Below are 14687 nucleotides of genomic sequence, written 5' to 3'. Positions count from 1 at the left end.
GGGGCCGGAGGTCGATAGATTGAGTGGCTAGAGGGACCGGAGGTAAGTGGCTGTGGAAATCGGGCGGACCCGGAATCCAGAGGAAACGGGACCATGACTTATGCTTATCTCTTCAAGTACATCATCATCGGGGATACAGGTAACCCGCGGGCGACAGCCCTCAGACTGGGGCGGGGATCCGAATCTCCCAAATCGGGCCGTGGGGGCGGGGCTCAGTTAGTGGGCTGGGCGATTAAGTGAGGAGCTGGCGGGGGCGGGGCAGGGCGGGCGGCCGGGGGCGGGGCTCGGGGCTCCCCTTCCCCAGTCCCGGACACCCCAACACGGGGCTGTTCCCGGGTCGCGTGACTCCTAGATCGCGGGTCCTCCTCTTTCAGGTGTGGGGAAGTCATGTCTCCTCCTGCAGTTTACAGACAAGCGGTTCCAGCCTGTCCACGACCTCACAATAGGTAAAGTGCATGTATCTGTCCCAGAATAGAGTATGAAACCTGACTGGCTAAAGTGGAAAGTTAGCAGCCTTTAGTGTTCGAAGTACAAAGTTACCTCTCCCCACTTTTAAACTAGTTCAAAGTTATGTTAAGTGAAGAGGGACTAATCACATGCTGATAGATAGGGAGGAGTGTAATGGGGAGTAAATTGAAAGGTAACTGTAGATTTAGAGATGAGCGTGAGGTATGGATTAGTTGTCGTAGGGATTTTCTTCCCCAAATGCCATTGGTATGTTTATGAAAAACCCCATCAAAGCGTAACTACTTATTCAAAAGCTCACCTTGCTTTGCGGCAAATTAGTGCGAACCTCACACATATTTTTCAAAGCAATCATAATATACATTTTTGTGTGTGTTGGAGAGGAAGAAGCAAATTGAAGAATTATCCCAAACTAAAGGTAGATGAAACTAATAATGTCTTTTAAAGAGAAGAGCGTAATAGAGTTCTACAAACACAACTGGTGATCCTAGAAAGTATAAACATCTTCCACACATTTGTGATAAGGCACGGCCTGCTGAGGCTTTAGCAACCCCTGCCTCATAATCTCCATAATCCCAGCCCAAATAAAGAATATATATGTGAAACTAGTTTTCTTGCCCTGCAGATGTTTCTGAATAAAATCACTAGTTCTTACCGTATTGCCTTTTCCAAATCCCACCTTATGGAAATCTGAAGGTACTACTGCTCCCAAAGGATATATTTAAAGCCAAGTAACTAATGGGGTTAGAAAAGGATTTAGAGGATAGTATCGACAGGAAATTATTTTTGCAAATGAATATCAAGTGACCAGCCACACTGCGAGATGCTTAACAAGGCAAACACTGTGCCTACATTGGAAGTCCAATGTAGGAGGTGGGGCTGGGAGCAGATACTGACAAGTAAATTCCTGTTGCAAAAGGAAAGAAGAGGCTGCCACCTCTATCAGGAAAGGCTGAAAATGGAGGAATGAGCAAGAGTTAGCCAGGCAGAGGGGTTGTAGAGATGAGGGAAAAATGATCAGAGCAAGAGGAAATAACATGGGCAAAGGTTCAGGAATGACAGAGATCAGACTACCTTTGGGAAACTGGAATTAATTTAATATGGCTGGAGCATGGAGTTTAAAGTGGACAGTGGCAAGGAATAAGGCTAGAGAACTTAGGGATGGAGTTTTGAAACACCTGAAGGTAGTGGGAGCAAATGACAAGTTTTAAAGCAGAGAAATAAAGTAATCAATCACGTTTTCCCCAGAGTCCAATACAGGTTTTGTTTATGAATTCATTCTTCTATACCAAGATAAACAAAGCATTTGGTTAGAAAATCTGTGTAATATATAAGGCTCACCAAATGCATAACTAGAAGAAGTTGCATAAAAGGAGACAAAAGTTTTATTTTTTAGTTATTCCCCATTGAAATTCCATTCCTGTTGTCCAGAAAGAAAAAAAATCAATGATTTTTTTCAGTAACTATCACTATTCTTGATGAAACTGTGTAGAGTAGTAAGAAACAATCCTTTTTTAAATCTGTCTTATTGACTGTAGAACCTTTGAGTTGAGAGAAATTCTGGATATTTTGCATGGAGCCACTGAACAGTCACATTTCTGTCCTTCAGCAGAAACCAGATTAGTGCTCTTTCTTACTTGGAAATCAGAATTCCTGGAGTCAAGTACTGTATAAAAGTAGACAATAGGGGACATTGTCTGACTTATGACCAAGTATTTTTAATGTGAGTGACCTTTGATTTTTAAGTTTTGTTCTGACATTACCTTGAAAGAAGATGAAGTCCAGGTAAATCAAAACCTTTATTCAGACTGACTATTTCCATATTCCTATGAGGAAGGCTGTATTCTGGTGAACTCTGGTAATTACTGGGGGTCTGAAATATTTCATTCTCTAGAACCTATTTCTTAGGCCCTTTTCTCAAACAAAAATTGTAGAATTGCAAGAAACAAATGTTGTTTCATAGAAAGGACTGGAGAGTGACTGAGAAAAATAATAGGAAATATTTTCCGAATTTTTCGAAGTTTTTTTAAACAGTTACAGAATTAAACATTACCTAGTCAGATTTAAGCATTAAATAATATTGTTTAAAAAGGTATTCACCTTTTCTATTTGACTTCTTAAGTAGTTTTAGCCCCATATCTGCTTTTTGGTTATAGTCCTGAGATCATAATCACCTAAAACATACTTTTTAATTCTAAAAGATTAAATAAAACTTCAAGAAACACAAAATTAATTGGAGAAAATAGGCAGCTGTAATGGGCTTAGTGGCACTGAGCACAGACAGGATGAATCATTAGCACATTGAGGAAAGGCATGAACCTCTCACTCAGCATGCTGTTGTTCATGAGAATCACATTCTTTCTCTTGGTCTTAACTGACAGGTGTGGAGTTTGGGGCACGTATGGTCAACATTGATGGAAAACAAATCAAACTACAAATCTGGGATACGGTGAGAGAAGACAAAATTTCTTTAGTCCCTGACTAAGATCCAAATATAACAGAAAAGGCCAGTGAAGGGGCCAAGGGCTCTGAGGGTGGTGGGACTAATGATGGAGATGAGATGGGAGGGGGTGGAATGCCGTATCTTTTTATTTTTGTTTTAAACTACCCAAGTAATTTATGTGAGTTTGTTCTAGTCAAAAAAAATAATAAAAGTAAACAATCTAAGTATATAGAGTTAAAAGTGAATGGCCCCTTTACACACGTAAACCTCTTCCTCTTAATTTTGGTTTCTGCTTTACCAGACTAAACCACTATTAACAATTCAGTGTTTATGCTTTCAGACTTTTTCTCTGTATTTAGATGCATAAATGTAAACATATACAAATATATGGTACTGGTTTTGTTTTTGTTAGTTTTTACATGTTAGAATCATGGTAAAGTAGACCTAGCTGTGTGACTTAGGTTTTTTTTCTTTAGTAATCTCTATGGTTGGAAACTTTTCCACCTCAATACGTATACATCTTTGTCCCTTTTAACCATTGCACAGAATCACAGATTATACCATAACTTATTTAACCATCCTCCCCTTCATGGAAATTTAGGTCGTTTCCAGTTTTTCACCATTGCAGAGTTTCACTAAACATTCTTATCTACTACACCTTTTTGAAATTTTCTGTGGAATACCTGCCCAGAATTGGAAAATCTGGGTCAAAAGTTATACATACTTGAAAACTGACAAATGTAGTACTGCCAAAATTTAGCTTGACTTAGTGTAATTTTCCTTCATCCGGAAAAATTGCTTTCAGATGCATTATTTCACTTGGTTTTTACCTTTCTTTTCCCCAAGGGAAATAATATCCTAGTCTATTTTAAGTAGAAGGGAGCTAACACATAGTTCCTGATATTCAGCTAAAAATCTCTTCCTATTTTTGTTCACTTCTTATTTGATTCTATTTCTTCTCAGAACTTAAAGCTGAAGCCCTTATATCTACAACCAGTGCACAAGTGACTTTTCCTTTTTTGCTTCCCTTTTCCCTCCTTCCCCACCTCAAGACATGCAGGTTTCTGTCTTAAAAGTAATTCTTTGCTATTCTAGGCCCTTTTTTGTAGGGGGTCCTTTTCTGGTGGTCCCCAGGGTTGTTACCACTTTTTAATGCACTCATTGATCATTTGCTTTTTACTAGGATGATTTCGTTGTATTTGCAAGCATTTTAATAATCTTTTGACCCCCTGATCAGATTCTTCATCTCACTATATTGGCTTGCCCTAATTGTAGAACATAGACTTCACATCTCTGATAGTGGTAGCACTGGCCGGATACCTCATAAACTTATAAACTTGCTTCTTTTGTCCAGTTTCGTTTGTAGCCTTTTCTTCCCAGTAAAGCTGAGGAGGTATATTTCTCTATATCTGTTGCCAAGGTTGAGTTCATATATTTCTTAAAAAACAGCTGCTACTTCATTCCCTTCTTTTATTGTTGGGGCCCAGGGATTCTTTGTCACTATTAACACAAGTTGGTATTACAACTCTCCTCTTACTATCCCCTGGGTTTTTATTTCCCAGAAAGGTAGATTTGGCCCCTAAAGAGGCCACAGGACAAATTCTGAGGAGGTGAAAAATAGTGAAGCCCATAGATATCAAACCTGGTACAAGTTACATCTGTCTTCTTATTTTTATTTTTATTTATTTATTTTTATTGAGTTATAGTCATTTTACAATGTGTCAAATTCCAATGTAGAGCACAATTTTTGAGTTATGCATGAACATACATATATTCATTGTCACATTTTTTTTTCGCTGTGAGCTACCACAAGATCTTGTATATATTTCTCTGTGCTATACAGTGTAATCTTGTTTATCTATTCTGCATATGCCTGTCAGTATCCACAAATTTTGAAATCCCAGTCTGTCCCTTCCCACCCCTCGCCCCCTTGGCAACCACAAGTTTGGTATTCTATGTCTGGTAGCTACCAGTTAGTGGTATGGTCATGGTCATGGTCACGAGAGTGTCTAATTGTTGGCTTGTTGGCTTTTTCTTTTTTCCTGAAGTGGTAATAGTAGACACGGTGGATCATAAAATAAGAAAATTGAGAGCCACTGCTCTGTTGACAGGATGCTCAAGAATCACATGGCCTGATAGTCACTTGTGATGCAGTTGGCCTAGTTCTTTTTGGCTTCCTTTTAATAATTGTTTTTAAATAAGACTAAACTTTGTTGCATCATAGAAAGATACTAGGTTTCAGTGTATTAGGGCTTCCTACTTATTTGAAAATGTTTAGGGATTGCCATAAAGAGTATTTTTAAAGATACCAGGTTATCCAAAATTTTTTGTTGTCCCTGTTTTGGTTATTGATAAGGATTTAGGAAACTGTTATTACTTTTTTTTAATTGAAGTATAGTCAGTTCACAATGTTGTGTCAGTTTCTGGTATACAGCATAATAGTTCATACATATACATACATATATTGATTTTCATATTCTTTTTCATTATAGTTTACTCATACTACTTTTTCTCTTTGTTCATTCTCTATGTGTAGTTGCCCAAGTAACCATGCTAAATGAAGAGGCATTGTACTGTGACTAATATAAAATATTGATTAAATAATCCCAAATTCATTTGTATTTTACTTTGGAATGCATTTTGATTCTTAGGAAATGAGCCTATCTGACTTTGTAGGAATAGATACTCTATGTATCTTGAAACTGTATATAATGTGATGCTTCCGCTTGGGAGAAATTAGAAATCTGTTAATTCTCTTTATCAAACCTCTATATTAATTCTTTGCTACTTCAGATTTTTTTTTTTCCCTCTGAGGGTGGACAGAGATACCTCAGACTGGTGCAGACCAACCCAAATTGAACTGCTCACTCTTTCTAGCTTATTGGCTCACAAACTTAGGTTCAGAAACTGAATGAGATGAGGAAGTATAGTGGTTTGGTTTTAAAAAGCATTTTCTGGGAGGAGGGTATAGCTCAAGTGGTAGAGTGCATGCTTTGCATGCATGAGGTCCTGGGTTCTATCCCCAGTACCTCCTCTAAAAATAAATAAACCTAATTACCTCTCCCTCTGCCACTGCCAAAACAAAATAATTAAATAATACAGTAATAAAGAAATAAAACATAAAAAATAAAATGTTTAAAAAAAGAAGTTTTAAAAAAAAGCGTTTTCTGATGGCCCACTGTTTTCTGCTGCTAAAGTTAAATGCTGCCTTCTGATTCAGCCATCACCCAGGACTCCTTCAGACCTTTTTTAGTTCCTAGAAGGCCACGAGGAAGGAGGGGGCTTTCAACTACAGCAAAAGAGGAGAAAAAGTAAGATAAAAGCAAAACAGGAATCTGACAATTTAAGGTGTAAAACTATTAGGAAATAAGTGAAATTTACATGAGCTCTTGGAGGGAAAAGGCGTATTTTAAACCTTAAAGTATTTTTAATGTGACCAACAAAGTTCTTTAGAATTATTTTTGGATTTTGATGTTCTAACAGGTATGCAACTCATTAAAACCTTTTATGATGCTTATACTAAGAGATTCTTGTGTTGTTGTAAAAGTTACCTTAGAATTCGTGTGCCAGGACACTCTTCTCACACTCAAACCTGGGTTTAGATTTACGACTCAATGGCTGAGAAAGCAAACTTTTGTGCTACAAGGTACTGGACTGCTAAGTTTAATTATGGATTCAGCATTTTATAGACTTTATAACTTTTGGCCAGTTACTGAAGTTACACTTTGAGCCTCATTTTTTCCATCTATATGGTCATTAGTACCATCACTATTACTGTCACTGTACTATGAGAAAGCTATGTATTTTCCCATGTCCACATCTTAGTTTTCCTATCTTTAAATTATGAACAGTGGTATTCCTTCCTAACTTTTATGTAGTGATAATGAGGATAAACAATTTCAAGAATGTGATAACTTTTCTAATAGGATAGATTCAATGCCCAGGGTATTCATATTTAGATGCTTTTGCTTCCTCTAAGGAAAAAAACCCCAAACCTATTCCATCAAGAAAGCAAAAGTACCTAGTATAAGGGGGCATCAATAAATCTTTCGGTTATAAATAAAACTTAATATCCTGGCCCCAGATGGAAATGAGGTTAGAGTGTGAATAGTTGGATTTTTTTTTTTTTTTTAAAGAAAGCTCTGTCCTGGTCCCTGGGCTCCTTTTCCCTGTTCCTTACTCCTATTCGCCATGACAAGATCCCAGCAAGGGACATCTTGAGTGTAGTCCTGCCTTTGTTAGTGGAACACTAAAGTTTAATTAGCATATGCCCAATTCAAGTGCTTTTTATCTAATTTTCTACATTGATCCATTGGAAGGAAACTTGTGTTAGACAGGAATTCTAAGATAATTTTCCTTTTTATAGATAAAGGAATAGAAACAGAAAAAAAGGGTTAATGTGATATGTTTGACATTTTGTGGGATTGAATATACTCTTGAGTTTTTAGTTCTATTTCCAGTTGTCTCCTAGGGGATATTGGGAAATGTATGGGGTGTCTTTGATTGTCGCACTGACTGGGAATGCTACTGACACTTAGTCACGGGGAGCCAAGGATGCTAATGCATTCAGCAGTTTGATGGACAGTCTCACAGGAAGAATTGACCCACCCAAAATATCAATTGCAGCCCCATTAAAAGAATTGATTTCCCACCTGGACTTTCCCTGGGCAGTCAGGCTTCCTTTCCCTAATTCTCTTTTCTTAATAGAAGTTCTTTTTAAAAATTAAGTCCTTTGTGTTAAGTGATCAAGTCAGCCCTCTGGAAATAACCTGGTTTTGTTGGGGTTTTTTTGTTGCCATGTTGACGGGAAAGGCTGGGCAGGAATCCTTCCGTTCCATCACCCGTTCCTACTACAGGGGAGCGGCGGGAGCGCTGCTGGTGTATGACATTACAAGGTGAGTCAGAGTTGGAGGGGTGAGAGGGAGACTCTTCCCCATGGTGTCAAAATCGTTTTCTTTTCTGTCTACTGATTCTGGTAAGAATACTAAAGAGGAGTGGCCTCTATAATATTTTTCTTTACACATGTGACTTCCTCCTCTTCCCATACATTTGAAATTACGTTGATATTTTGAAATAGGCCTCTGACCCACTGTCTAAACTTCTCTGCTGTAGGCGTGAAACCTTCAACCACCTGACCTCCTGGTTAGAGGATGCCCGGCAGCACTCTAGCTCCAACATGGTTATCATGCTGATTGGGAATAAGAGGTAAAATGTTATTTGTATAAGTAATAAGTGTTAGGGATCATCTAGGTAACCTAAGGACATTGAATCACTTGAGCCCCAAACTTTTTTGGTTTAGGTACATTTAGTGTCTCAGTTAAAAAAAAAATTATTGTGGTAAAACGTATGTAACATAAAATTTACCATTTTAACCATTTTTAAGTGTACAGTTCTGTGGCATTAAGTATATTTACATTCTTCTGCAACCATCACCACCATCCATCTCCAGAACTTTTTCATCCCTCCAAACTGAAATTCTGTTCCTGTAAACACTAACTCCACGTTCCCCATCCCACCAGCTGGTAGCAACCAACATTTACTTTCTGTCTCTGGAAATTGACTACGCTAGGAACCTCTCATAAGTGGAATCATTCAATCTTTGTGTTTTGTTACTGGCTTATTTCTTTTAGCATAATGTCCTCAAGGTTTATCCATGCCGTAGCATGTGTCAGAATTTCCTTCCTTTTTGAGGCTGGATAGTAACCCATTGTATGTACTTACCACATTTTGTTTATTCATCCATTGATGGACACTTGGGTTGCTTCTTTTGGCTATTGTGAGTAATGCTGCTGTCAACATGAGCGTACAGATATCTCTTTGGGTCCCTGCTTTCAATTTTTTTGGGTATATACTTAAAAGTGGAATTGCTGGATCTTACAGTAATTGGGTGTTAAATTTTTTGAGGTGCCACCGTGCTATTTTCCATAGCAGCTGCACCATCCTAATATTACTACCAGTGATGACAAGGGTTCCAGTTTCCCCACAGCCTCACCAACATTTGTTATTCTCAGAAAATTTTCTATGGCACCCATAAGCCAAAAGACATACCTACCAGTTTTGGTATTAAATAGTTAGATGTAAACAGTGTAACAAGTGTTTTGTCGTAACAACTTAGTAACTGAAAAATGAAAAGCACAAATTAAAAGAAAAAGAATTTCTTATTTCATTCTTTGGTAGCCACAGTTAGTCATTGATGACCTGTGTAAGCCTGTCGAGCACAGCACAGCTTCTCAAACCTGGGAATCACGATTGGACGCTTCCATTCTCCTTTCTATTCCAAATTGATTTTTGTGCTTCTTGTCACAGCAACTGCCAAAAACTCGGCTTCACAAAGATGTGCATATGTTGAATGGAATCTGTCATAATCTGATGTTGACACCGCCATCTATATTAAAGCTTGTAATTCATGTTGTGTTCTGATGTTGAGGGTTGCTGTTTCCCTTGAATATTTAAGGTAACCCGGAGCACCCTTGTGAGTTTGTAGTCGTGCCTTGTTTGAGAACTGTGACCACAGACTACATGTACACATTTACTGATTCAACCAATTTATGGAAAACCTACTATGTCCTAGACACTGTGCCAGACCCTGAGTGAGCAGGGTGAAAACAAAGTCATACCCTCACTCCCATGGACAATCTAGTGGGGACGTAGATAGTAAATACAAAATGATCTGTATCTGATTACAAATTGTGATAAATGCAGCGAAGGAAAAAAGGGGCACTATCAAAGAGAGTAGCAGGGTGCCTGTGTTTGATGTAGTGATATTTAAGCTGCAGTCTGAAGGAAGGGCAAGAGTTCAGGGGGCAGACTTTTTTTAAAAAGCTATCAAGTAGCGGGGACAAACGCTGAAAGCCTTGAACTGGGAAGAAGCTTGACAAGTTTATAATGTTGAAAAAAACCTGGTATGGTTGGACTGAATCAAAGGGGAATGCTGCAGGAGGAGGTTGGAAAGGAAAGCAGGGGCCAGAGCTCCTAGCACTTGCAGGCCTGAGTGGGAGTTTGGGTTTTATTGTTAACGCAATAGGAAGCATTCAGGAGTTTTAAGCAGAGAAGTCACTTGATCAGATTTTAGAGGATCACCCTGGAGGGGAGCAAGTGTTGAAGTGGATCTCTGCTGCAGTAGTCCAAGTGAGAGAGTGGTGGATTGGACTAGGTTGATGACACTGGAGAGAGAGAAAAGGGTGATTTTTAAGGCCTATTTTGGAAGTGGGATGGATTAGGCATTCAGAGTAAAGGAGGAAAAGGTGTTAATGTCTTGGCTTTTGACTTGTGCCACTTATGGAGGTGTGGAAGCCTGGGACAGAATCAGGTTGGGGGAAAAGATCACATTCCATTTTGATGTACGTCTAAGGTGCCTTTTACACATCAAAATGGAAATGAGGAACAGACAAATGGACAAACGGATCTGGAGCTTAGAGGAGCATCTGGGCCAGAGGTGCAAACTTGGGAGTGTTGCCATTTGGAGGGATAGTTCTTCCCTGGTCGTCACACAGCTGATGAATAATACATATACATTTTGTAGTTTTGTTGTTCTTTAATGGACTTACTCCTTGATTTTTTTTCCCATGGTGAAAAACTGGCTCTATCTTCCTATTCTCCCATCACATAATTTTATCTATATCATTTTCTCTGAATCCTTCTTTTCCCTGGTGGCAGGCTGCTATTTATTATACACATTAATAATGAGACTAGTGAGAGCTAAGGCGACTGTGTTCTCCTTATTCCTGGCTCTCTCTCTTCTTGTGGATTGCCTCCAGGAAAGAGGAAGACACTTAACCACTATGAGATGGAAAATCTATGACTTTTCTACTTCCCAACAACTGAAATTTCCCTGCTTTAACTGGATCTCACTCAAAAAAGAAGCATAGGGCATAGGCCTTGAGTTACTATGGGGCTTGCCTAACCTTTTATAAACCCTTTTTTCTCTGTAATAGAGTAAGGTATTAGCCTCAACCATGCAGCAGCTGGCAAGAATCTGATCTGAAGATTTTCCAAGAGGCCATGGAAATCAGTAACCCTATACAAGAGAGCATCATACAGGATCTACATTCCTTATGGATTAACTGGCAGTTGAAACAGCTATGGAATTCTTTTAGAGCAAGTGTTTCTTCTTTCACTTGGATCCTTTTTTTAGTTTTCTCGCCATTTAATCTCTTGCAGTGACTTAGAGTCCCGTAGGGACGTGAAGAGAGAAGAGGGAGAGGCCTTTGCTCGGGAACATGGACTCATATTCATGGAAACTTCAGCCAAAACAGCCTGCAATGTTGAAGAGGTACTGTTTGCAAAAGAGTAGGGAAAGCTTTTCAGAGATCATGCCGTATTTTGGTCCTTTTATTCAGAATTCTCTTCCCCTGTAAGACATGGGTAAGGAAAGGATGTCTTATGGTCATAGTGACCATATGTCTCCCTTTAAGGTAATTGTTCAATTTCTTTTTTCTTTGATTCCTAAGGTTTTACTTTTATATCGGGTTATATTAATTGGCAAGTATGGATTGACACTGCTGTTACTTGTGAGTCATTTTAGTTGGAGCATCTAATGGGTTCTACTGTAGTCATTCCTAAACCTGATGTTAACTATATCTTCAGTAACTGAGAAAAGAGCATGTTTTATCTGTAGAGGGTGCCAACCTAGGAATTCTAGGTACATCTTGTGTCAGTACCGAAATACCACATAATCCCTTTTTTCTTCTTGAAACTACTCTCAGTGGCTGTTACAGGGCCTTTGGGGGACCTTCTGTATTTTTGCTCCATTTTACTACTGGTTCCTAATTCACCTTATAAATAGGAATAATATTTGTATTCTCTTTTCCTAATTTCTCTACCTAAACTTGAGCCTAATACCGTGATTCATGTCTCCTTTAGGCCTTCATTAACACAGCCAAAGAAATATATAGGAAGATCCAGCAGGGTTTATTTGATGTCCATAATGAGGTGAGAAAGCCTGGGGGGGCTGACAGTTCACTTTGCTTTATCTTAAACAGGACAGGAAGCTCCCTAGAGTGTAAGCATTTCCTGTCTAACATCATACTATTTGAAGCTCTGCCAAGTCATACTTGGTTTTTTAATGTAGGTACACAGAAACCTGTCATCATTTTCTGTTTTTGCTCAAGTTTGAGACCCAGAATGCTGAAAGAGATTATTAGTTGGTGATCCAAAAGTCTTATATGTGTGGGAAGTTTTCTTCTCAACATCAGTTTTTTACTATTCCAGAGCATGGAGAAGGTGTGATTCTTAATTACTCAGCATGGCCATTTCTATAAAGCACATTTTGGGGCCAAAAAAGAGAATTATATGCTAATATGCTGCTCCTTCTCTTTTGCCTCTCCTACTCTTCCTTAATCACATCCTGATTCTGCACACAGCTTTGAAACTTAAGTATAACAGTCACTATAAAATGGGCACAAAAGCCACTTCCAGTGATCTTCAGTACCACAGCTGGCTAGCACGTCTTTTTTTTTTTTTTTCAATGGAGGTACTGGGAATTGAACCCAGGACCTTTGGCATGCTAAGCATGCACTCTACCACTGAGCTATACCCCTCCGCCCCCAAGTCATCTCATCTTTACTGTCATAGGTTACTGTCCCACAACAGTATGACTAGGCCACATGGTTACCTGCCAAGGCCATGTCTGCTGTTAGAAAGTGTAATTAATGATTTTTCCTTTTATCCCTCTCCTTTCTCCCATTTACTTTCGCACTGAGGTGGGAACTGTTGCCTCTTTTCTTTCACAGGCAAACGGCATCAAGATTGGCCCCCAGCAGTGTATTTCAACATCAGTGGGACCCAGTGCCTCCCAGCGGAACTCTCGTGACATTGGGGCCGACTCTGGCTGCTGCTGAACATCTGGCCTGGACTCTTTTTTTCCTTCCTGGAACAGCTTCAGATCAATAGGCTTAAAGAAAGAGGTCTTACTTGCTTTGGCTGAGAAAAGCCTCTTTTCAAGGTGTGACGTTTTGCCTTTCCACTTAAAGACCAGGGGAGAATTTGGGCCCTTACTGACCTGTCCTTCTTCAGGGACGTGAGCATTCCCTATAGATTAGGGCTCTTCTCGTTCTCCTATTTTAATTTCTAAAATGTTAGGATCAAAGCTGATTGTCACGGTAGTTCAAAAATAAATTCTTTTATAAACATACATAATCTACTCCCCACCAAGAATTAGTAACAAAGGTCTAGGACATTCTGCTTGAGCACTTGAGATTATTGGGATCTGGCTGGCCTTTGGACCAGAGATCCTCTGTCTGTGGATTTCATTAAGCGTTTTCGCTTGCCATTTCATAAGAGTTGTTGAAGGCAGTTCCTTCTCCTTGAACTGCTCAAGGATGCTGAATACTTCTCCACCACCCCATTGCTAGTTTCTCTGTCTTAGAGTAACTACAGAACTTTTGAGACCATTGGAATTGCTCCTCAACCTATGGCCACTTGCTGTCATTACCTAGAGAAAATATCTTTCCCTGTTCATTTTGTTTTAGGGACCAGACCTAACATTGTAGTCAGTGTCTTTCACCAAATAGACTCGTCCTGTTTCTTCACACTCACTTCTTAATGAGACCTATTTTGACTTTGTGCTGTAATCAAGCCAGTCTGCTTACTGGACATGACATACTTGCTTCCACTTCTCTGCCTTTGCACATGCCCTACTCTCCACTAACATTATACCCAAAGTCCACATTTCCCCCTTCAGAAAGCCTCCTTTGACTGACCTAGGGACTTCTGCACAATTATTGACACAGTATCCCATAGCTTTCACCTGTTGTTTATTCATATGTATATTTATTTGTATTTATGTTACTTTGTAAATATGTTTTATAGTTGCTTTGTGTGTGGAACCTGTCTCCTCATATAGGTTGTAAGCTCCTTGAGGGCAGGAACCATGTTATCCCTCCACTTTTGTAAACTCCTTCCTCCACCATTCCCTCACAGTGCCTAGTGCTACACATGTGATCACTGAATTTGACTGACACACTTAAAGACTGGGGACAGTTTTATTTTAGGCTGCAGAGGAAACAAAAGGCCTTAGACACATCTCTCTGTAATTCTATCTCAGTCTCTTCCACCTGCTTACCCTGGATTCTACATTGCTCTTCTCCCTCTCCTGTCTCTCCCTTCCCTGGCTCTTTGCCTCCATTCCATGTGGCATACAGGAAGGCTGCCTGCTTCCGAGCAAATAAGTGGGTACTTCTCCAGCCATTCTCCTTTTCAAGAGCATATGATACTATCCTAGTCCAATTTGCCTTTGCTTCACTCATGCAGCTTCCTGGGTGAGTTGCCGCATCATTTTGCCCTGATGTCCCATTCTCTTCCACAGCGCTGAGGTCTCGTGAGTTTTTCTCATCTTTTTTGGTTGTTGATGAATTGTTTCATTATTAAATATATGCATGTATTCAAGCTGCTCATATTTCATGTGTCATTTTGATCGTATCCCAAACATAAGTAGATATTTTCCTTCTAGGGAATTGTATCAAAGGTATTGGAAGAAGCCTCCTTGAGATACATTCATTTTCTATGGGGTTCTGCCCTGAGTAGTAGTAGTGATAGTTAACACTGCACCACAGGAAATTGTAAGACATTTGGAGTGTTGCTTTGATTATGGTTTGGTTTTGATTTTGAAAAATCTTACCTCATTCCAGAAAGGATTGAGGCTGTTCAGTTTGGGGTTGGCCTGCTCCCTCACACCAGGGACAAAACTAAAGTAAATTACTTTATAATTAAACAGTTTTTCTTTACCAACCAAAAAAATCTTTAGTGATGGCGAGGCATCAGAGCATTGATCAGAGATAGC

The 14687-nt window shown here is 39.3% G+C and overlaps 1 protein-coding gene and 1 non-coding gene across 3 annotated transcripts; both read left to right on the top strand.

The window, feature by feature from the left end:
• The first annotated feature begins 3 nt into the window (after nucleotides 1–3).
• On the top strand, nucleotides 4–14297 carry RAB2B (RAB2B, member RAS oncogene family). Of its 2 annotated transcripts, XR_012073424.1 has the most exons (9): nucleotides 4–139; nucleotides 375–446; nucleotides 2847–2914; nucleotides 7721–7803; nucleotides 8021–8113; nucleotides 11069–11180; nucleotides 11771–11839; nucleotides 12640–12851; nucleotides 14159–14297. XR_012073424.1 is itself a non-coding variant. In XM_006218717.4 (8 exons), the coding sequence occupies exons 1-8, from the start codon at nucleotides 94–96 to the stop codon at nucleotides 12745–12747; spliced, it is 651 nt and encodes a 216-aa protein (XP_006218779.1). In that variant the 5' UTR covers nucleotides 4–93; the 3' UTR covers nucleotides 12748–14297. The 2 variants fall into 2 exon arrangements, 1 of the variants encoding a protein (XP_006218779.1); XM_006218717.4 differs by having other exon boundaries at nucleotides 12640–14297.
• On the top strand, nucleotides 5869–5942 carry TRNAA-UGC (transfer RNA alanine (anticodon UGC)). Its single transcript has one exon. It is a non-coding gene; the product is annotated as a tRNA-Ala (tRNA).
• Nucleotides 14298–14687: the final 390 nt, after the last annotated feature.

Source organism: Vicugna pacos, chromosome 6 (genome assembly GCF_048564905.1).
Source record: "Vicugna pacos chromosome 6, VicPac4, whole genome shotgun sequence".
Classification (NCBI taxonomy): Eukaryota; Metazoa; Chordata; class Mammalia; order Artiodactyla; family Camelidae; genus Vicugna; species Vicugna pacos.
The sequence above is the reverse complement of the archived record's forward strand: the minus strand, read 5'-3'. Positions and strand labels throughout refer to the sequence as shown.